This window comes from Eublepharis macularius, chromosome 1, assembly GCF_028583425.1.
Source record: "Eublepharis macularius isolate TG4126 chromosome 1, MPM_Emac_v1.0, whole genome shotgun sequence".
Taxonomy (NCBI): Eukaryota; Metazoa; Chordata; class Lepidosauria; order Squamata; family Eublepharidae; genus Eublepharis; species Eublepharis macularius.
The window spans coordinates 165,404,525-165,428,350 of record NC_072790.1 but is presented as its reverse complement, the minus strand read 5'-3'; the positions used below and the strand labels follow the sequence as shown (position 1 = coordinate 165,428,350).

At 44.2% G+C, this 23,826-nt stretch overlaps 1 protein-coding gene across 2 annotated transcripts in view; it reads right to left on the bottom strand.

Moving 5' to 3' along the window:
* Window positions 1-23,826, bottom strand: part of BIRC6 (baculoviral IAP repeat containing 6) — a 330,219-nt gene that overhangs the window by 201,133 nt on the left and 105,260 nt on the right. For both annotated transcript variants that reach the window (XM_054976787.1, XM_054976793.1), the window contains exons 33-40: window positions 14,268-14,395; window positions 13,496-13,627; window positions 11,523-11,738; window positions 10,169-10,352; window positions 9,277-9,432; window positions 7,665-7,798; window positions 4,325-4,478; window positions 3,595-3,711 (exon numbers count right to left, since the gene is read on the bottom strand). In XM_054976787.1, the coding sequence (XP_054832762.1) occupies window positions 3,595-3,711; window positions 4,325-4,478; window positions 7,665-7,798; window positions 9,277-9,432; window positions 10,169-10,352; window positions 11,523-11,738; window positions 13,496-13,627; window positions 14,268-14,395 (1,221 nt within the window). The remainder of the gene's footprint in view (window positions 1-3,594; window positions 3,712-4,324; window positions 4,479-7,664; window positions 7,799-9,276; window positions 9,433-10,168; window positions 10,353-11,522; window positions 11,739-13,495; window positions 13,628-14,267; window positions 14,396-23,826) is intronic.

Below are 23,826 nucleotides of genomic sequence, written 5' to 3'. Positions count from 1 at the left end.
TGGGGAATCGCACTCATCCCTACAGTAAACTTGTAAAAGTAGTTAAAAACAGCCGGCAGAAGGAGGGTGGAACTCAGTGGCAAAGGGAATGCACCCTGCAATTAGGCTCCCCGCCCCCAACCAGGAATTAAAAAATTGACACAAAACTGTCACAGACCCTGTGGGAACAAATTTGTTCTGATAATTAATAAAATGCCACAGAAATGTTGATTGCCACTGGAGGGAGAGATAGGTTAGACAGGGACTGGTTATGTTAGGGAGACTTTGCTGCTGTTTACTGTGGTTTAATGTTCTTTGATGTTTTTTAATGTTGTTGCATGTTGTTAAAATGTTCATGTGAAAGGGGTGGGGGAGGAGTGGGGCAGGTAGGGATGATGCGGGTGGGGGCCAGCTGATGATGAAGGCTACATCACTGTGTCTCACAGGTGTTTTCAAGTACAGCCTGAAGCTAGCAGGGGGAGGGGGGGAACGTCTGCAACTGTGTCCCGCAAATGCCATTGTGTTGTGCTTGTGGCTAGGTACTGTTCTGCTCTGTGGTGTTTCCCCACTGGCTGAACTGAAAGCTCAGCTGCAGGAAATGACAATGGTTCTGTTGGACTAAATTGCAAGAGTGTCCCCCCTTTCATTTTGGTTTGGGAAGAATGGATGCTTGCCTTCCTGCTGTGCCAAGAAATAAAGTGTTTTTGCAAGGAACTGTGTGTGTGTGTTTTTGTGATCCTGTCATGAATGGGCCCCATTCATGCCATTGAGTATACCACAGCTGTGCATTGATTGCCAAATGACTTTGCTGTGCCTTGATGTTATATTGGAGTTGTTTTAACCTAACTTCCTTTCAAAGGCTTGGGGGACACTTGTTATCTTATCACTTCTGAGACTGTCTCAGTCAGCACCACGGCCTTGGACACAGGTGTATGCCAGATTTGTTTAGATTTACTGTCTTCATGTATTTTCCCCTCTAGTGTGGACAATACTTATTTTCTGGACTATAGCCTTTCAACCAATAACTTCAGTGGGCTTGACGTGGGGGTACAGAGGTTTGCCTACCATAGTATAAGGACCTTATAACTGACAGTTTCTCCAATCTGAAGTAAGCTGAGGTACTATTGTGTGGGAGACTGTTGTGATGTCCTGTGTTGCGCCTTCATGCTGTGTAATTTAAAGCCAGGACAGAAATAAAGTGTTTTTGCAAGAAATTGTGTTTCTGTGATTCTCTGATCTGAAGTAAGCTAAGGTCCTATTGTGTGGGAGACTGCTGTGATGTGTCACACTAGTGTGCCTTTGTAACTGTAACTGAAAGTTAAGAAATAAATTTTTTGGAAGTTTATTCAACGTGTATTTGTGTGTTATTCTCTGGTGTGAAGGTTAGTTCCCATCATAGGGAACAATGGGGAGTGGCTGGCCAGCCCTCTCTGGGGGTAGTGGGGGAACTTTGGGGAGGGTGTTTGTGATTCAGGAGTGCTTTCCCAGGGACGAGCTTGCACTCAAGAGTGTGCCCTCCACTGTGGCACCCCTGGCCTGTGCATAATTGGCCTGGGAAAGACAGTTTAAAAGTTCCCATCATAGGGAACAATGGGGAGTGGCTGGCCAACCTGCTCTTGGGATGGCAGGGAACTTGGGGGAGCGTGTCTTTGAGTCTGTTTGGGGGTAGATTTAAAGGGGGATTATGCCTATGGCCATAGGTGCCACAATCCATGTGTTCCTACTGTGGGAGTCTGGATTTTCCCATAACAAGAACCAATGGAGAGTGGCTGGCCAGGTACTGCGGGGGTGGTTAGGTTTTAGGGGTGGTTAGGTTTTGGCGGGGTGTAAGTGTGGTTCTTCTCATGGGTGGCTTGGGGTGTGTGTGGTGTAGCCAGACTGTGGCTGTGGCCATTGGCAGCCCCAATCCATGTGTTTCTGCTGTGTGGTAGTCTTCCCCACAGTAGAAAGAAATTGAATGGTGTGGTGGTGGGAGAACCACATTTGGGGGGACATGATGTGGCCCCCCAAAGTGCAATCTCTCTGAAACTTGGGGGAGGGCATGGTAGGATAAGGTCCCCTGAAAATTGGGTGCATTTTGCCTGCAAAATGCCACCCAAAGCCACCTTGAGAAAAGGCCTTTGTTTTCCCCCCGTAGAGAATAGAGGGAGGATAGGGGTGCCTTCTTTGAGGGGCCGTAACATAGCCTCCCCAAAGTGCAATCTCCCTGAAACTTGGGGGAGGGTGGGAGGGCAGGAAGGAGAAGGCCCCCTGAAAATTGGGTGCATTTTGCTTGCAAAATGTCACCCCAAGCCAACTAGAAAGATAACTTGTTTTTCCCCATAGGGAATAATGGAGTGGAGGAAGATGGGGGTACCTTCTTTGGGGGGCCATAACATGGCCCCCCAAAGTCCAAATTTCTGAAACTTGGGGGAGGTTGTTAGAGGAGAGTTAGGAGAAGGTCCCCACCAAGTGTGGTTTGCTTCCTAAAGAAAATGCCCCCCCCCCCGGCTCCCGGAAAGCCGGGAGCTTTTTCCCCATAGAAAATAACGGCCGAATCTTTCCAAATCAGGTATTCCGAAGCGGCTTGCCATTTTGGAATTCCCTTTATTCCGAATTTCCCCCCCGATTTGGGTATTCCAAATTGGGAAACCCGAATATCCCTGGCCCTGCACACACCTAGTGGTAACTGCTAGAGACTTCCTTGGGCTGGCAGAAGGTGAGCTCTCTGCATCCTGCCGCCAGCAAGTTTTCCTTGTAATAAACCTATGTTGTAAATACTAGCAATCTCTATGCAGGCACTCTCCCTCCAACTGTGCAACTCTATGTGAATTCCCTTGGTAAACTCCAGCCCCCAGTAGCTGAGAAGGAGCTGAGCTGTAGTAGTCAGAAAAGACACCTACACTTCCCATCAAAATTTTTGGGAACATGACTTATGTCACCTCGTGTCAAGCGTCACTTGTAGCTTGGCTCTTAGTACAACATCTAATGCACCTCTTGAAAAGTGCCCTCTGAGACATTTTGAGGAATTGTAATAGGTTCAGAAGGTCAAACAAGCTGGGTCAAATTCGTTCGAAAAGCACACAAGCCGAATCACAAGCTGCAAACGGGAGTCACAGACAGTCTGAGGTCAAAATCAAGCCGGAAAACAGTAGATGAGAGTTATTAACAACATAGTTCACAAAGTTCTTCTTCTCGTTAAGAGAAAACTGAGAGGAAGGGGTTGCTCCTCCTGGGTAGTTGTGTGCTCGTTTGGGCAGCAAAACGAGTGGGGACGTGACTGAGAGAAGCAGCTCCCTAATGACTAACAAGCAGAAGAACCTGGTTCTTTAAATGGGCAATTCAAACCTTTGCTAAAAAGGAGGTCTAACCTGAAAAAAGGAGAATAAACATTCTCTTGCTCGGCATGTTTTTTTCTTTACTGAATATACTCATACCATTCTTATTCTATTCTATATGACTTGTGTCTCTCACCACTTGAAGGGTCAATTTTAAATTGGTATATAAGACTAGGAAGTTTAGATGTGCTCTGCTGGGCAGTCATATTATGTACGTAAAACTTTAGAGCATCTTTGTTAGGAAGGAAAATATTACCATTACATTCAGAGATGTTTAGGTTTAACTGTGCAAAATTACATGTAGGAGATGTGTTGGTTAAAGCTTGCAGAATGGAATCAGCTTCCAAAGTAGACATCATTTTCAGCATCAGTTCTGCTTGTTGCTCAAGTCCAACCTCTAAACGAGCATCTAAAGCTTTGGAAACCAATATAAAAGTCAGCTTTTAAAACTACATCAAATAACAGTAGTAATCTGTATTCAAACACCAAATATTTTTCAAATCTTTAAGAGATGCACCTTACGAAGCATTCAAATCAAAATGAATTACAGCATCGACTAGATGTCACTGCTAATTGTGGTAAAGGCCATCTGTTGCAATGAACTGACAGAAATTTGTTGAATGCATAAATATTTGCAAAAATCAGGAATAAAAACAACTTGTGAATTAAAAAATTAAGTCATACGTCATCTTAACTGGCTACCACCTACAGATGTTAACTGCGGTAACAAGATATATTTCATGATTTGAACTTGTGGATCAAACACCACTTTAATCAAGCATTTCTGATTACAACTGTGCTTTTGGAATGTGGCCAAAATCCAAAGAACCATACGATTAGTTCTGAGTGTCCAGCAGGGCATTAGATTTGAGTTTCCTAAACACAATTGCCCCTTCTTCTATATAATTCACATTGCTTTTGAAACTTAGAGCAATGTTCAAAAGCAGCCTGAGATATAGCTTGGATGTATCTAAAATGGCTCTTGCCCAAACTGATTTTTCAGAACAAGTACATTCCTAACTACTTACCTTGAGAGACTGATACGCTCACAGTTTGTGATCCATTCTTCTCAGCCGTAACTGGTGGTTTTGCCACAGATATCCCAACACCTCCAATGTAAGGGTTGTAATTGTATGTACCATAGTCTGCACCCCAGTAGTCATACCATGTGCTGCTTATAGGCTTTATCAAGTGAAAAAAACAAAATATGTAGTTATTTGTCTTCAATCCTACATATAAAACCTTGATTTTTTTCTACGGTTACAATGTATAATTGTAATTATGTATTTAGAAGTCACAATACATTGTAATGACAATCTGCTGCAAAGTAATGCAGGGTTGCAGATAAAGAAAGAAATTATTTCCAAATAGTTTTTATATTAAATCCCAATTTGTACAGCTACACTGACATGCCAGGATGCAGGCCGAGCAAAACTTAACAGCACATCATGAGGAAGGTGACATGCAAACTGCTTTAAATGTACACCCAGCCTGAAACTCAACCCACTGATTCAGCAGCTATTTAAACAAACAAAAAATGAGCTCAGCATTGTTAGTCAAGAAGCATTACATAACAAGCTCTGTTACCACTATGTTCACAAATGTATCACATACTACACTGGCCTGCTGCAGCAGCCATAATATTTCCAGTCTCCTAGGAGTGTGCCATGAGTTCACTTGCTTCCTTTCCACTCTCACAAAAATTCCCACTTCTTCCTGGAGTCTGCTTTATAATAAAGTATTACATCAACCACAATTGCCTTTGTTACCAGAGCTTGAAATGGGTGCACAGACCCCTGGTTACAAGGGAATTTAGTTAGCAATAATCATAAATAGTGACGAAAGAAAAATACCAACTGTTAAAACAAACAAAGGAGGAAAACTCAGATGGGACAAAAGTGGGAGGAAGCTCATAACCCATGATGCATGTAAAGTTGTGATTCCTAAAGAATGGGAAAATTATATATGCCCAGGACTACTGCAAATTCTCCCATAGTAGTTATTATTTATGTATGCCATTTATAGTCCGCCTTTCTCACTGAGACTCAAGGTGGATTATACAGTGTGAGATTAGTACAGTCAATTTCAAGGACATTTCCATAAACAATGCCATAGGGCAAATAAACACAATTTTACAAAGACATAGTATAGTGTTAGTAAGAATCCAATACAGAGTTGAAGAAATGCTGAAACAGAACATAATTCTAGGGTTGACATTAGACCACATGAAGCACAAGTAGCTCATAGGAGCAAATATTTAAAACAACTAGTAGTACATAAGGCAACATAGTGGTGAAGTCTATGGTCCTTAACTCATTAGCAAAGCATCTGAGACTCCCTCCCTACAATACAAAAGCCTTTTTGAATAATTTGGTTTCGCATCATTTGCAGAAAACTAAGAGAGTGGGGGCTCTCCTGATCTACTCAGGCAGGCCGTTCCATAGGGTAGGGCCACCATAGAAAAAGGCTGTGTATGGACTACTGTTGATTTCACCCATGTGCAGCGTGGCACCTGCAGGAGATCCTGTTCAGATGAGCAAAGTTGTTGTGGAGGAACATAGGGAGGGAGGCAGTCCCATAGGTATGCCAAGCCAAGGCCGTGAAGAGTTTTGTATGTGATAACAAATACCCTGAACTGAGCACAATGGCTGATAGGGAGCTAAAGGAGTGACTGCAGAATGGGGGTAATGTTCATGCTCTTGCTCACTCCTGATAGCATTTTGCACCAATTGGAGTCTCCTAGTTAATTTGGATGGGAGACCTATGTATAGCGCATTACAATAGTTAACTCTTGATGTTACCATAGCATGGATCCAGGTGGCCAGACTGGCCATGTCAAGGAAAGAAGCTATTTTCCAGGCTAGAGTGAGGTTGTAAAAGGCATTTTTTGCAGCTGCCTTAACTTGTTTTTCTAGTTGTAACTAGACATGGGCATGAACTGCAAAAAAACTGAACAGTGCGGTTCATGGTATTTTCACGAACTAGAAACCACAAACTTGGGCAAGTTCACAAACCAGTTTTTGGTTCGTTGGGTTTAAATGACCTTTCCGACCACTTAGCAGTGGCAGGGAAAGGGGCATTTAAACCCCCGGATCAGCTGCTTGTCAGGGAGATTCCCGACAAGCAGCGGGGAAATGGCCATTTAAACTGCAGGTGGGGCTTGGCTGGCCAGCCAGGAGCTCCCGGCCGGCCAGCCAAGCCCCACAGTTTAAATGGCCATTTCCCCGCTGCTCAGACCATTTGACCACTTAAATGACCATTTAAAGAGCGGGTAAGGCTTGGCTCTTTAAATAGGGCCCACTTAAAGAGCAGGTGAGGCATGGTTGGCTGGCCAGGAGTTCCTGGCCAACCAGCCAAAACCCCACCCGCGCTTTAAATGACCATTTCCCCACCGCTCGGAGCCATTTAAAGAGCGGGTGGGGCTTGGCTGGCTGGCCGGGAACTCCTGGCCGGGCAGCCAAGCCCTGCTGGGGGATCTCCCTGACAAGCAGCTGATCCACGGGTTTAAATGCCCCTTTCCCTGACGCTTTGCATTGGCAGGGAAAGGGGCGTTGCTGTTTTAAAACGAACCAAACGAACCAGTAGACGAGTTCGTGGAAGATCATGGAAACTAGCTTCCACGAACCACTTGTTCACGGAATATGGTTCATATTCAGGTTCGTGCCCATCTCTAGCAGTAACACTAGATCCAATATAACCCCTAGGCTCTTAATCACATCTGCAAGAGTCAGACGGACTCCATCGAAAGTGGGGAGTACGATGTCTTTCAAGATCTGTGCCTTCCTGACAAGCATCACTTCCGTCTTGTCTGGTTCAATTTCAATTTGTTCGTTTGTAGCCATTTCACAACTGCTGCCAGACAGCAATCCAAGATTTCTACTGCATCCTAAGGGGATCTGGATAGTGAAATATAGAGTTGGGTGTCATCTGCATATTGGTGACATCCAACTCCATAGCTGTGAATGAGTTCTCCTAAAGGCTTTACAGAGAGGTTGAATAACATGGTTACTCAACCTCTATGTAAATAGTTAGCTTGACAAGTTTATTTTTAAGAATGGAAGAAGGCCTCTGGACAGGGAATGAAAAATGCTTCTAGTCCACTGCTGGTCAAATATTTGTTTAAAAAAGACTTGCCTCCTAGTAGACGGAAGTTATTCCAATATTTGAACCCCTGGACAGAGACAAGTAGGAGAATGGAATGTTATGTGACATATCTATTTACAAATGGAAACATGTGACTCATAATTTCCACATGCAAAACACAGCATTTGGTATCATACAAGCAAGACAGAGATAGCAAAAAAAAATTTGGAAAAAACCCACACTCTTATTGGTAGGAGCTATTTTGAAAACTCACGTGTTCCATACCTTGAAGACTTTTGCTGCGAGAGGATCTTTTTCCAAATCAATATCTAAAGGATCAATATCAACTTCCATCAGGTCTTGGAGTAAATCAAGATCAATGTCTTTATCTTTTTCCAAAGATGATAGAGGTGGAGTACCTTTAGGTGATTTAAAGAGCTTAATACTGCCAAATAATGTAAAAGCCCACAATAGATAAAACTGACAACCTCTAATTACAGGTCAAGTTTAATGTTATATATAGTTACCATATGGAATAAAAGAATGGCACCCCCCACCCAAGGCACTCAGCATGCCATGCTGGTAAAGTGAAAAAAATTCCCTGCTTGCACCCCCACTCAGCTGTCACTACTTTGCTCCATCAACAAACATGAGACTCACGTTCAAGGAGGGAGATAAACTGAGCTCTATTACATCTTAGTGGAATATTTCAGAGAATGGTCATGACAGAACTGACTGAGCCTTTAATGTTTAATATTATATGAGACACAAAAAACAGGTAAAACAGCCTATTTTACTGCACCAGCGATTTAAAGTGTAAATTTTCAAATGCAGATCACATCAGACATTGCTGTAAAAGAAAATATACCTATCTAAAAAGACCACTATATGGGTTAAAATGGTTTTCACATATTTTTTTTTAAAGTGGAACACACTTCTAAACATACTGTGTTTTTCAGAAGCCACCTGCGCAACAACTCCATATGACTTTCTCCTTCCTCAACATAAAATGTAGCAATTTCACATGAGCAAATACTGTACACTAGAAGCGGGCACGAACTGAAATATGAACCGAAGTTCATCACGAACCAGGCCAGTTCGTGGTTCGCGAACTGACGGTTCATGGGAGCTCATTTCTCACGTACCGTGACAAATTTTAGCCCAGTTTGTTTGGTTTGTATTTCACTTTGTCACTGCAGACAGCCTGGCGCCGATAAATCAGTTTCCTTGGCAATGGGGGGAATGGGCTCTCTGCAGACCTTCTGCTGACCCAGAAGTGACATTTTTACAAACCGAACAAACTGGTTCACAAACCGGGGCAGATTTGTGAAAGTTCATGGTTCTTGAAACATGATGAACCACAAACCGCACAGATTGGAATTTTCCCGGTTCGTGCCCATCTCTAATGTACACATTTACCTCCCCCCTTTAGTATTAATAACATTAATAGCATTATTGAGCAACAAGCAGTATTTCATGGCCATTTCTCACATCACAAATCTGCCATTAGGCCTCCCAGAGTCTCTCCTTCTCAGCTCACCCCTGTTCCACCTACTCCCTCGTAGCCTTACAATTCACCTGGCAAACACAGTAAGGATCCATATTAGAGTCCAAACCCAGTTTGAGAACCAATGGAACAAGGTGAAATCTTTATTAACTAACTCACAGAACGTATGAATCCAAGTACACACACCTTTAATATGTTTTCTACTTTCTATTAAACTGTTTTCTTGGAAAACACAAAATACTGTTAAATTGGAAGAGCCACTTTAGTCATCAGAAACAGTATTAACATGAAGTGTTTCTCCCTCAACTTTCTGAAAACAACAGCTGAATTGAAGTACAGCTGCAGTTTAGAAAAACATCCAGTTCCTGCCTACACAGTATCTTTTCTTACCTGTAATATCATGTGCCAAAGGTTCATCGATAGTTTCCACTAACTGAGCTGCAGACTGCTGAAGAGAATCATCAGCATCCACGGCTGAAGCTCCTGCCTCTTCTCCAATTGCAGCTTCTTCCATGGCTTCAGCAGCTATTGGAGCCAACAGTTCTCCTATGTGTCACAGAACCCAACTCATTTACCAAAATGACCAGAAAAAGAATTGATTTGAATTGCCTGAATATTTTCAAGTACTTAATCCCTTCTTTTAAACTAAGAGTGTTTGATAATTCAAGCACTAGCAGGCCAGAAGATACTGAGCCCATTCTGAAAATATGGGTCACACATTACAAATTTCAAGTGCAGGTGTTAAAACATGGGTATCCAGTACCAGTTTTAGAAAGCTTGCAACAACAAATACAGATTTTTGTTGTAGCATAGTAAACAGTAATTCAGGCAAGCCTTGACCTGGATAGCCCAGGTGATCCTGATCTTGTCAGAATTCAGAAGCTAAACAGGGTCGGCCTTAGTTAGTAATTGGATGGGAGACCTCCAACAAAGACAGGGGCTGCAGAGGCAGGCGATGGCAAACCACCTCTGTTAGTCTCTTGCTATGAAAACCTTACTGGGGTCATCATAAGTCAGCTATGACATGAGTACACTCCACCACCAATTATGGCTAAGAGTTGACTGTTTGCTAACCAACAACTCCTGCTCTCAACCACGAGACTAGGGTAGATTAAGGATGACTTGGATAACATCACACTGCTGGGCTGACAGTGTGAATGGCGTAGGGGCAGAAGCTGCTGCCTGTTTACACCCGCCTCTTCAGTGCGCTGGATCTCTATTACCCCTCCTCTGTACTGTGGGCACAGTTAGCACTTGGCATAGAAACAAAGTTTTAACAAACCTGCTAGAATATCTTGCAGCATACATGTCAGAGAATACTGAGCCCAGGCTCCTCCCCAAGAGATATCTCCTCTGTTAAAATCCGTCCCAACCAGAAGCAACAGCAGCCTTTCCAGCTGAGCTTCATTCACAATTTCGCACAAATGAATTGTAGGCCTTGTTGCATTGGCAATTCTAGCAAGAACCTGAAATGGAATTTCAAAAATGAAAAGCTGTCTACATAATTCTCTCTGGAAGAGTTTATTACCACATAGGATTCAACACAGAGGAAAATAAGGGATTGAATGTCTAATGAGGAATTATATATCCTAGTATGGCTCTAAATATATAAATAAATATAGAAAGGAAATAAATAAGAGTAAGCAAAGAAATCTTTCTATTCCATGGTACAGATTTTAACACTTGTGATTATTTCCTAGCCTAAGCTGAGTGAGGTTTCTTTCAATTTTTCTTCCTATTTCTGCTTTCTATTTCCAACTTCAGCTTAGAAACGGCAGTGTTTAGAAGACTCCAAAAATTCTTCAACTCCAGCATCGGAGAAACAAGATCAAAGGCAAGCATATTTTACAGATGAAGTTGAGAAGGCAAGTGACTTGATATGAACATATTCAACAAATCATCCTTGGCCATTTCCACACATCCTCACTGAACACTGGCGGCTTTTTTTCAGGATTTCTGATTTCTCCATTTCCAAAACAGATGCAGGCAATTTTGCTTCCATTTTCATGGCATTGTGAAAACTGCCTGCATCCATTTTGCAAACAGAGACATCAGAAATCCTGCAAAAAAGCTGCTAGCGTTCAGTGAGTGGGACTTTTTAGGATATGTGGAAATGGCCCATGTTTGGTTCAAGTATGCAAACACAACTGTCTCTTAGATTCTCATCAGTTTTGGTTTTTCCTTCTGCCATATAAAAAAGCAGACTGGCATTTAAAATTCAAAGGATTTATATTTGGAACATCAGAAAATTCTGCTACAGCAAATATTAAGAACACAAAATTATTTTCAAAACTTTAGTCAGATCCCATCACCCTACTTGTATCCTGTCCATTTTCTGTATCTCTTACCTACCTAACACTATCCTCGAACTACCTAGGTTTATTAAGATGAGAGATCTCAGCTGGGCCACAAATGTGCAGTAAGTTTAATACGCATTTCAGGATTTAAAGTCAGGTCTTCCTTGTTCAAATCGAAAACACATCTCATTTATATACTTTTACCAGAGAATATCAGGCAGATACTGAAAAGGAATTCCATGACAGCCATCAATCCAGCCTGCCAGATGTGTATATCTTAGGACTGGATATACTGATGTTTCCCCAGTGCTACTAGTGATCATATATTATAACGTGTACCTTACACACAAAGAGCAGCAGATCTGCATGGCAAGTAAAATCCATCGACAACAGAAAAAGTGCCAACTTTTGCACTACTGAGATACAACGTTCATGTGCCAATGTAAATGGCAGGGGTTCAATTTCTGGAGTTTCTTTTGTAGTTGACACTTCTGTATCTAACGTAGAACGAGGCCATTCTGCAGTCCGACGTAAACGAATCAGATCCTTGAAGTGCTGCGTAAGTCAAAAGCACAGAACGTGTTGCTGTAATTTTCAGCTCATCACTAACATACACAGAGTTCATAAAACAAAATAAACCTTCAGTCTGAATAATGTAGAATGCATAAAGAAAGTAGATAGTGGAAAATCAATAATATCTCTAACATGCAAGAGCTGTACTGTTCTTTAGTCCATAAGTCTTCGACTACAAGTTATGTTGTGAACCCTTTTTGCTGTCTTTTGAAAAGATCTGCTACAAAGAAAACATGAGGTGCCATGCCTCTTTGCTTCTCTTTCCATGCTTGCTCAGTGGGTCCTGGGTTTGGAAAGGTTAAAGACCACTGGTTTAGGCAACAAAGCTATGTTTGACCTAACCAGTTTGTCATAAAGAATATATTAAAGTGGTAATATCAGACTTGTCCAATATTCTAGGTACACCTTGGGCATAAGGAGAGAGTCAGGTGGTGGTGGAGAGAATTGTTCAATTACACGCCTAATTTTATTTATTTATAGTCTGCCTTTCTCACTGCGATCTAAGGTGGATAACAACAGTGTAAGTGACGGTACAATATAATTGACAGCTAGGATATTCATTGAGCAACATATAATAGTGAAGAACAGTTTGGACATTCAGGGAAACAGATACAGTAGGGTATGGTAGCAGAATTTTTTTTTAAGCAAGTGTAAGCCGATCACCAAGGTAGAAATTATCTGAAACAAAGCATAACTAATTTCATGGCATGTTTAGCAGTGTGGAAACTCGTCATTAGGAACATAACTGTGTAAGAAGACTGTACCCAATAGTGAAGCATTCAGTCTTCGTCCGTACTAAGGTATCTGAGCTATTTCTTATGAGACAGTTTTTTAATCTGGATAGAAGGCCCTCCTGAATAATTCAGTTTTGCACAGTCTGTGGAAAGACAGAATAGCAGGGGCTTTCCTGACCACCTCAGGCAGTCCATTCCATAAGGTGGGGGCTACCACAGAGAAAGCACGTGTGCGGGCAGCTGTTGATTCAAAAGACCCTGTTCAGAAGAGCAAAGTATGCATCCTTAAATTTCAGTTTACATGACTTAAGGAAACAATCAGCAAATTTGCAAAACTCTGGGAAAATGCAGGATTTTTTAATATTCACTAGATAATTAACTAATACTATTAGGTTAGAATCCAAGAGCTACTTTAGGCATGTTGAAGGTGGTACTTGGAGGGATTTCAACATACTTGAAGCAGTTGTGAACCTTGCCATATCTTAAACAGGCCCTACAAAAGCAGTTTGCTATGCTATGTGAGACCGGAGTTACCATTTGACAAATTTTCTTCAAATAAATCTCCTCCAGCCCAGCACACACACAAAAATTTGTATTTCTTTTAGCTCTCAACCCTGAACTGCTATTTTTTTAAATAATCAAAAATAAGGAGGAAGAATTATTAGAACCCTTTAATACCACTTTTGTTACATACAGTATATTAGCAATGTTCTACAAGCAGATTCATAAATAGTACTGTGGGATATTTAGCATAATGCCACACTAGATAAATATCCCAGATAATTTTACTGTGAGGAACTAACAGGTGCCTATTAATTCAATCAACTGAGGAGAAGTTTCAAAACCAAATAACACATCAGGTGAATGAATTAGCGAACAAATCAGAACTTAGGAGGCAGAATGAAACCATTTTTTGTAAAAAAAAATGAACCCAGAACGTATTTTGAATTTGCAGAAATAGGTCTTTCTGCACAAGACAATAAATATAATTGCAGAACATCATACCTTTGACGTGGCTTGTTTTAGTTTTGCCTGTTCTACTAAAAGTTTATAGGATGATCCTTTGTTGCTTTGTATTTTCTCTTTTTCCATCTGTTCCACCAAAGCCTTCTGTTTTGCTTTTAGTAAGTTAAGTTGCTAAAAGAAAATGTTAACAGAAGTATATAAAATGTAAGCAACAAGATGCAGAATAGATATGCACTTCATATGATGGTAATGTTAAATTCTTTTTTAAAATTTAGTTTTCATATCAACAAAACTTTAACAGGCTGCCAACAGAACTGAATTACAAAGCCAGTTTTAAATAAAAAGATTTAAGTTTCCAGAAACTGGTAAACTTTCACAAATTGTGAATAATAGATCAAATGCTGTCTGTTTGACCACAAGGTCAAGCCTCCTAGTCGGTTAGGTACAGAAGTTAAATTACTGCCACTTTTATTTCAGTGGCTCCTCAACATTTTTGTCATGCTTCTTGCCCTGAGTGTCAGACTCATCATGTCAGCTCCTCTTCTACCCAGAAGGTAGAAATTTGCTACTTCAGCCATCATGGCACACATAGGATCTCCTCAGGTCCCTTGTCTGCAATTATTATATTGTCTATATCTGCCACACTTGTATGCTTTTAGCTAGGTTCATGGTTGCTGTGGGAAGCCAGGCACCTGGAATTTCCTCCAATTTGTCACCTCAGTACACTCAGGTTATCCTACATGTATGAAAGCAAGAATCAAAACCACAAAAGACTTGGAAAATTAAACCACCACAGTAAGCCAGAAATTACCTGTTTGTGATGAACAAGTTGCTTCCTGATCTTTCTGGAATATAATCTATCTAAACTACTGTTGCCTTTTGAAGACCTATTAAGGCTCTGTGTATGCAGATTATTATTAATGAAACTCCATTGATTGCCTAAGAAAAAAGAAAGTTAACAATTTTACCATTTGATTAAAAAACCCAACAACTTTCAACATACAAACATAAGACTGCATATGCATTTCTTGCACAGAAAGATTAAAGGCTCTTAAATGCTCAAATCATATAACTGCATGGATTATGTATTTGCATATATACTGCAAGAAATATTTAGAATTAACATTAATCCACATAAATATATTCAGTTAGCTGCTCCTAAAGTCTAGAGCATACACTGTCCTCATTAAGTAGGAGGAATGGGGTTTTTCTCTCTTTTCCCCTCTGATCTTAGTCAACTACAACATAATTTACCTGGCTAACAATAAAACTACATAAGCATACAAAACCTGCATGAACAACCTTAGGGAAAACTGGAGTCAGAGATTCTGGACAAGAGAACTGCAGAAGGCCTTGCCATTAGAAGAAATGGCCAAATGTATCACAGTGCACTCTGCATTATGTGGGCACAACTCTGGCAAGGAAGGATGTGGTAAGGATGCCATTAAATGCAGGTGTATTCACTAGGGATGTGCGCTTCGGCTATCCGATTCGGAAAGATTTGGTATTGCATGCTGGCCCTGATTCGGAAATACCGAAGCAAAGCTTTCTGAAGCAATTTGGGTCGCTTTGGAAAGCTTTGGAGCAGCGGGCAGCAGCCCTTTGCTGGCTGCTTGCATTTGGAAACAGCCAGCAAAGTTCTGCAGGAAATTTAAGCTTCCTGCGCTTTCTTAGGAGAGGGGAGGGGGGAGAAGGAGTGAGTGACTCACTATAACCTCCTCCTAACTCCTCTCATCTTGCAAAAAAAGACAGGAAGCTTGAATTTAGTTTGCTGGCTGTTTGCAATGCAATGCAATGCAATGCAATGCAATGCAAGCAGCCAGCAAAGTCAGAGATTCCCTCCTAATTTACAGGTTGGGAGGGGTGAGGAGGAGTGAATTCAAGGGGGAGGAGGGAGGGGGATCAGGGAAGGGAAGGGGAGTTAGGAGTGTCCAATCCCACTGCTGCATTCTTCTTCCAGCCAATGGATTCTCTGGAAGAAGAATTGGGCCAGCTTCCATTCTGTTCCTGGCCTAGAGAGACTCCCATTGCTGCTGGTAGAGACTATCTCCATTTTGACTGGCCTGCTTCACTGAGGAGGAAAGGACTTCACTTTCATATGGAGAATCCCGCCTGCCTGCCTATCACTGCTGGACTACAAGACTGGTGAGAGAGTCAGAGACTCACAGGGTTTTCTCGGGGGGGGGGGATTTTTTTTTGGTTGTCTGGGTGGGGGAGAAGGGAGGGATTGTTTTTAAAAAGTTAATAGAAAATCATCTTTATTGGGGGGGAGAAATTCTTGCTTCTTTGTGTGTAGGGGGGAGGGCCTTTGTTGGTGTGAGCAGCTTCTGGCTGAGGCATTTGTTTGAGGGGAAGGCTGGTGTTTATTTGCAGTTTTACATTTTTGGAAGGTTTAACTTTTTTCCTGCTGTTGGTGTGGGTGTGGGTATATTGTTCCTGTTTTTAGTTGTGTGTGTTGTTTTAAAGTTCACTTTTTCCTGCTGAGGAATTCAGCTGTTTGGTACATTTAGGTTTCCCAAAATAAATACGGGCGTTTAAAAAGATATTTAACTGACCATCTCCAGTAGTAATAGAGTAGTAATAGAGCCACAAGAAACACAGATTTAGAAATAGATAGGTTTTGAAACTAAATTGTAAATGTGTGGTTCTTTTTCAAAAACCTAACAAGTAGTTAGCGTACAGGGGAAAGAACACGCCTGCTAGGCGGTCCTCCCCACTGTGCAGGAGAGGGTGCTGGAGGAAGGGACTGTGGTGGAAGAGCCCACATCTCTGCCCCTTCATCCTCATCCATCTCCAACTGCCCAGCAGAGAGTGGAACATGGTGTGTCTGGCCCAAGCACCTCACAGGAGGTGTCTCCTGGGGGGCCCATAAGCGCCTCCCCTGTGCGGCACCGGGCAGCCATTACCTCTGATATCTGGAGTCACTTCCAGAGAAGGGAGGACCCCTGGATGTAAACCATCTCTCCACGTCTCGAATGCGGAACCACCTGAAGAGGCAACACCAGGCGGTGCTTCTTCAGGGGGACACTTCAAGTGGCACCACATAGATGCCAGCTAGCCAGGAGGCAGGTTTCTCTGGTGCTCTCCCCTCACAGGTTTCTGTAGGGCAGGGACGCCAAGCCTCTCTGACGGAGATGCTTGGTACAGAGGGTGCTAGTGTGCCCAGAGGGGGGATCCAGAAGGTGACCCGGTGCGTCACACGCCACATCGTCAACAGTTTATTGCAGTGGTTAAGAGCGCTGGACTCTAATCTGGAGAGCCAGGTTTGATTCTCAACTACTCCACTTGAAGCCAGCTGGGTGACCTTGGGCTAGTCATGGCTCTCTGGAGCTCTCTCAGCTCCACCCACCTCACAGGGTGCTTTGTTGTGGGAATAATAATGGCATACTTTGTAAACCGCTCTGAGTGGCCATTAATTTGTCCAGAAGGGCAGTATATAAATCAAATGTTGTTCTTGTTATTATTGTTATTGATGATGATGATGATGATGGTCAGTCGTTCTCCTTAGTTGACCACGTCAGCTTCCAGGGGCTGCTCTGTGATGCCTATCCCTGGTACTCGATCACTGCTCGTACGACATTGAGAAGGACCGTGGTACCCTCGTTTTTCAGGGCTGCCAGGGACCACATGAAGGCACAGTTGTCCTGTGCTGTGTGGAGAACTGTGCACTTCACCTCGGACATCTGGACCTGTTCTAGTGTGCAGCATGCATACCTCTTGCTTACTGCTCACTGGTGGCAACCGGAGGACCTTCAAGGTGGGGGTGAGGTGTCCAGTGTTAGGCAGGGATGGATGGGAGACCGCTGGGCCAGCTACCGCAAGGCCTCGCTCCAGGCCGAGGTTCTCGATGTGTCGCACACTGCGGAAAACATCGCGGCCACATTGAGGAAGGAGTTGGACGGCTGGGTAGGTGAGGGCACCCTCACCATGCGATTCATGGTGATGGATGGTGGCCAGTATCTCCTCCAGAAATGTCGGAAGCCCATGGGTCACTTCTTGCGCAGTGTGAAGTCCACTCATGAACTGCACCAGAAGCAGGCCGGGGCAGGCGTGCCGGAGCATGTCCTGATCACTGACATAGTCACTCACTGGGACTCCACCTGTGCCGTGCTGGAGCGCTTGGTGGAGCAACAGGCCGCCCTTGAGGCATGGCTCTCAGAGAGCAACACTTGTAGGCAGGAGGGTGAGTTCAGCCAGGAGGATTGGCTCACCGTCTCCCAGACAGTGGAGGTCCTAAAGCCCTTCAAGGACTTCACTGTAGTGGTCTCATCTGACACGGCGACCATGGGTCTGGTCATTCCTCTGGTGCACACGCTCCAGAGTTCATTGGCCTCCTTTGTGGACACAGACGCATCACGTGCAGACATAGTTCCACCGGTGCGCATGCTCGTGAGAAGGCTGCAGCAGGGCATAGCTGCCAAGCGAACAACTCTCACGCAGAAGGAGTCCTACATGTTGGCGACCATGTGCGACCCGCGCTTTAAGGGCACTTTCACCGAGCGGGGACAGGAACCTCACCCAAGCCAAAGATGCCCTCTGTGCACGGGTGAGGCGTAGGCAGGCCAAGAAGGGCCGCCTGTCATCAGAGGTGACAGGCAAGGGGCCCAGCCCTGCGGGTCCCTCTTGCGCCCCTTTTGAGCAAACTCCCCCGGCGGCCACCGTTGGGATGTCCATGGAGATGGAGATGCTCCGGCAGGCCCTCAGTCCTCTGGGATCATAAGTCATGTGAGAGAGGATTGGGCAGAGGCAGTGGTCAGGGACTACCTTGCGGAGCCCTGCGAGTTCCTGTCCACCGATCCACTGAGCTACTGGGCCAAGAAGGAGGTGGTCTGGCCGGACCTCTCCCTCGAGGGGCAGTGGCTCCTCTCATGCCCTCTGATGAGCGTGGAGAACGAGTGCGTCTTTTCTTATGCGGGCGACATTGTCAGCCCACATTGCTCTCGCCTTCTCCCATAGAGAGTTGAGCAGTTGGTCTTCCTGAAGGTCAACTCTCGGCTCTTCAATTTCTCAGGAGTGGACTTCCAGAGTGGATGAGGTGAGCCCTCCTTGTGGCCTGCATCCTCAGTGAGTCCAGGACCTGGGGAATCGCGCTCTTCCCTACAATAAACTTAGAAGTAGAAAGAAATCAAGCAGGAGTAGTGTGGAACGCAGTGGCAAAGGGAACACACCCTGCAAGTTGGCCTCCCCCCTCCCCCAACAGGGGGAAAAAACCAATCCAAAACTGTCACAGACCCTGTGGGAACAAATTGATTCTGATCATTGATAACAGGCCCCAGAAATATTGATTGCCACTGGAGGGAGAGACAGGTTAGATAGGGGCTGGTTAGGTTAGGGACTCACACTAACACAGCAAGAAACTCAAGAGTAGCAGCCAAACTTAGCTATGCTGCTGAGAATGTTGTAAAATGTTGTTGCTGTTAACTTAAAATGTTCATTCATACTGACGGGGTGGGAGGAGTGGGGTTAGTAGGAATGGTGTGGGTGGACGCCAGCTGATGACGGCTACATCCCAACACTGCCTTGCAAGCAAGTTTCCAGTTTAGCCTGTAGCTGGTGTGTGGAGGGGGGGGGGGGGAACCTCAGCAACCGTGCTCCGCGAATGCCACTGTGTTGTGCTTGTGGCTAGGTACTGTTCTGCTCTGCAGTGTTTCCCCACTGGATGAACTGAGAGCCCAGCTGCAGGAAATGACAATGGTTCTGCTGGACTAAGTTGCAAGAGTTCCCCCCAGTTCACTTTGGTTTGGGTGAAATGGATGTGTGACACTGTGGTTTGGTTCCCTTGGAATCACTATGGTTATGTTGGGGGGGGGGTGTTATAAATGTGCTGCTGTTGTTGTATGCTGCCTCCTACCCTCAGCCCAGGAACTCCAAGAAATAAAGTGTTTTTGCAAGTAATTATGTGTGTGTGATTCTCTGGTGTGAGGATAGTTGTGGTATTACTGTCTAGGAGACTGTTGTGATATGCTGTGATGTGCCTTCCATGATGTGTAACTTAAAGCCAAGAAATAAAATGTTTTTGCAAGTAATTCAATGTGTGTGTTTGTGATTCTCTGGTGTGAGGATAGTTGTGGTACTGTCTAGGAGACTGTTGTGATGTGACACTAGTGTCACGAGCCTTTAATGCTGTAACTTAAACCAAAAAAATAAATTTAAAAAAACTTATTTCAGTGTGTGTGTTTGATTCTCTGGTTTGAAGGCGTGTCCTCATAGGCAACAATGGAGAGTGGCTGGCCAGCCAGCTCTGGGGGTGGTAGGGAAATTGAGGGTGCGTGTCTGTGGTCCAGGTGTGCTTTCCCAGGGGTGACCTTGCACTTAGGAGTGTGCCCTCCACTGTGGCAACCCTGGCCTGTGCATAATTGCCCCTGGGAAAGACAGTTTAACTTTAACTTTAATTGAATTTTTATACCGCCCATCTCCCGAAGGACTCAGGGCGGTGTACAGCAAAAATAAAACATACAAATATAAAACAATAAGAATATAAAATATAAACATATTGAATAATTTAACTCAGAACAGGACAACTCAATTAAAACACATTTAGGCCAGCCCCGCTTAAAATTTCCCATCATAGGGAACAATGGGGAGTGGCTGGCCAGCCTGCTCTGGAGGTGGTGGGGAATTTGGGGGTGCATCTCTGTGGGTATGAGGAGCTGCTGGGAGGTAGATTGAAAGGGGAATTATGCCTGTGGCCATAGATGCCACACTCCATGTGTTCCTGTTGTGGGAGTCTGGATTTTCCCACAACAGGAACCAATGGACAGCGGCTGGCCAGTTACTGTAGGGGTGGTTAGTTTTTTTTTGGGTGGGGGGGGGGAGGTGTGGTTCTGAAGGGCTGCTTGTGTGAAGTAGCCAGACTGTTGCTGTGGTCACTGACAGCCACAATCCATCTATTTCTGCTGTGTGTGAATCTTCCCCACAGTAGAAATAAATGGTGCGCTGGGAGAACCACAATTGAGGGGCCATAACATGCCCCCCCCAAAGTGCTATCTCCCTGAAACTTGGGGAGGGCATGGTAGGAGAGGTAGGAGCAGGTCCACTGAAAACTAGGTATATTTTGCTTGCAAAATGCCACCCTAAGCCACCTAGAAAGCCCCCTTGTTTTTCCCCATAGGGAATAATGGAGAGTGGAGAAGGATAGGGGCACCCTCTTTGGGGGGGGGGGGCATAACATGGCCGCCCAAAGTACAATTGTTTTGAAACTTGGAGGTCGTTAGAGAAGAGTTAGGAGAAGGTCCCCACCAAGTTTGGTTTACTTTGTAAACAAAATGGCCCCCCTCAGGCTTCTGGAACGCCGGGAGCATGTTCCCCATAGAAAATAACGGCTGAATATTTCCAAAGCAAACCCGAATCTTTCTGAAGCAGTAATTCCGAAGCGGAATTTCCTTTATTCCAAATTTCCCCGATTTGGGTAATCTGAATCGGGAAAACTGAATCACCCTAGCCCTGCACATCCCTAGTATCCACCATCGAGAATGGAAGATTTGTATTCACTTACCGTGAAGCTTCCTTTCTCGGTGGTCCAGGAGTGGGGCAGTCCTTACTTTTGGGATATAGCTCCTCCTCTCCGAAGGCAGGGTCAGTCAGCTGATTTTGATTCTGGAGGGGAGGGACTTGTCCCTGGAATCACCAGTCTGTTCCCAAGCCCTGACTCCCCATCATGATACCAGAAGGGAAAATAACTCCCCTCATTTTTTTTTTTAATAGAAAGATCCCTCCCTTGAATCCACTGGGAGGAAGACCACCTTCCTAACTCTTCATCCAATCCTAGAAGCTGCCCTGCAAGAAACTTGGGTGGGCAGGACTGCCCCACTCCTGGACCACTGAGAAAGGAAGCTTCACGGTAAGTGAATACAAATCTTCCATTCTCCAGTGGTCCTAGGAGTGGGGCAGTCCTTACTTTTGGGACATACAAGAGCAGTGTACCCCAGGATGGGTAGTCCGGCTTCCAGGCCTAGAGGGTGTGTATTAGTACCCTCCTGCTAAAGGTTGTCTCTGGGGAAGACAACTTATCTTAGACAATTATTGGGAAGACCACCTGATCGATCATTTCTAATGACTAAAGGATTTATAGGTTGCCTGTGTCGCAGTTTCCCTTAGTGAGTGCGCCCTGACATCTATGGGCATCTCCAGACCTCTGGCTTGACATGCCAGAATAATGTTCTCTCTGCTTTACCTACTTAGCCAAGAAAAGGACACTCTGGGTCCCAAGAAGGGCCCCCTGCAAACACACAACTAGCGTCCCAGACTTCGGAAACACTGTTTAGTCCTGCCCAAGTGGAATCTCACATCTCTACATATATCAAGGTAGTGAGATTTATTTATTCATTTTCTTCCTGTGCTTTGGATTAGATTAGAAGGAGTTAAGTACTATCTCTCCTGTCCTATGAAAACATGGAAGTTCACCTTTGGAAGAAAGTTGTTTTTGTTCATAATTTGCTCTACCATCTTGGAGGAAAGGGCATGGCTCTCTATCTACTGCTAGTGCCTGCCATTCCGACACTTGTCTAGCTGATTTTATTCTCATCTGAAAGATGGTTTTAAAGGTCAGTTCCTTTAGGGAACATGAGTTCATAGGCTCAAGGCATGTTTTGTATAATGCTCTCAATACCAGATTAAGATTTCATGTGGGAAAAACCAGCAAATCCTTGGAAGATTCTACAATGAGGTCCCCTTTTAGAATCCACTGCCATGAAGGTGATATATAAGGGAATGTCCCTTCCTAGAACCCCTAATTGATCACTACCTGTTGTCTAAGGGTGTTGGTATTAAGACTTTTCTTCAACCCCTCTTGAAGAAAGGATAGTAACTCCCTAATTAGCCACAAAAGATTACATGACTCTATCCATGCACTCTTCTGGGAACTTGGCAGGAATTTTTATAAACTCTGTGGAACTCTTCCTGGAGATTAGCATAGTACCAATCATGCCTTCTGTTTAGTCCAACCCTATTAGCTGTTTGTGTTCGACCTCCACACTGTGAGGCTTGTCAGAGCTGGTTAGGAGTGTCGTATTGATCCCTGCATCAATGGGCCCTCCTGCAGTGGAGGTGCCAGGGATCCATGCTTGAAAGATTCTTCAGGTTTTGAGACCATGTCTTTCTGGACCTGAAGGTTGCTATTAGCATCACTTCTACACTTTACTGTGTGATCTTCTGAACAGCTCTGTGCAATAGCTGTACTTTGGAAGACATACAGGACGTGTGAAGGCAGCTTGCTGCTCACATCATCTATTCCTATGGTTTGAGGGTTTCTTCTCCTTGTGCCTTGTTGAAAACTGTGGTAGACCAGTTGGTCTGGATAGCATCCATTCTGCTTGGTTCATCACTCTCTGGCTTAGCCAGTCCGCCTCAGAGTTGTCCTCTGTATAAACATATAGTGACCTGTGGGAAGATTCTGAGATTCCACCATACCGTGTCTGATGGCTTCGAGTTCCAAAAGGTTTACCCTGTTGATCATTTGTCCTTCAGCCAGATGCCCTATGCCATTCTTCCTTGGGTGTGGGATCCCCATCCCCAAAGACATGTCCATAGTCATCACTGTTCTCTCTGGTTCCTTGAGTGGGACACCAACGTGTGACTGAGTGAGGTACAGCCACTGGTTGTTTTCCTGTTTGAGGATCTCTGGCAATTCAACTATCTTGTGATCTAACACCCCATGATATGGCAACAGGCATTCCTGAAGTGCGCAGATCAAGATGTCGTTTGGATATGGGAAAGGAGCCACTCTCCATGGCCTAGCTATGCTATCAGTGATACTAGGATTCTGAAGAACACCATAGGTGGCGTTTTCAGCTCAAAGGAAAGGCCCAATGGTGGAAGTGCCTCTGAGAGATTGATGGAAGCCAGACCATCTCCCTTCTGAATGGCAGTCATGACAAATTTTATTTGACCAAATTCCTTTGGATCTAGAGGAAAAGGGACCAGGTGGCACAGAATTGAATTCCACTGATCACAGTATCCGCCTGTTTCTTATTATTAACTGCTAAGGGTTTGTCAAATATTGTAAGCATCCCCCAAACACCATCGCGCCTGCTGCCTCGGTGTAGACACATTTAGTTCCCTTCTTTAGCTCTTTAGTATTCTGATCAGATTTGTTGAGGGAGAAGGTAATACCCTCCTCTCGATGTCTGGTCTGCTTTCCTTTATTTGGAGTTTCTCCAGACAGGTTGATATCTTTGAAAGGAACCACGGTTACTTTGGCTTTGGGGCAAATGGTCCACGTTCCAATTTCTAAGCTAAGTGTTGTGCCTGGTTGCCTGAAAACCATAGTCCTTGTTAACCACAGCATAGCATATTGCCGGGGCTATTTTCTTAGTTTTGCTCTTTGGCAGGGGTTTACTGCTAACTGCAGCCAGGTCTGAGACCTGAGAGAA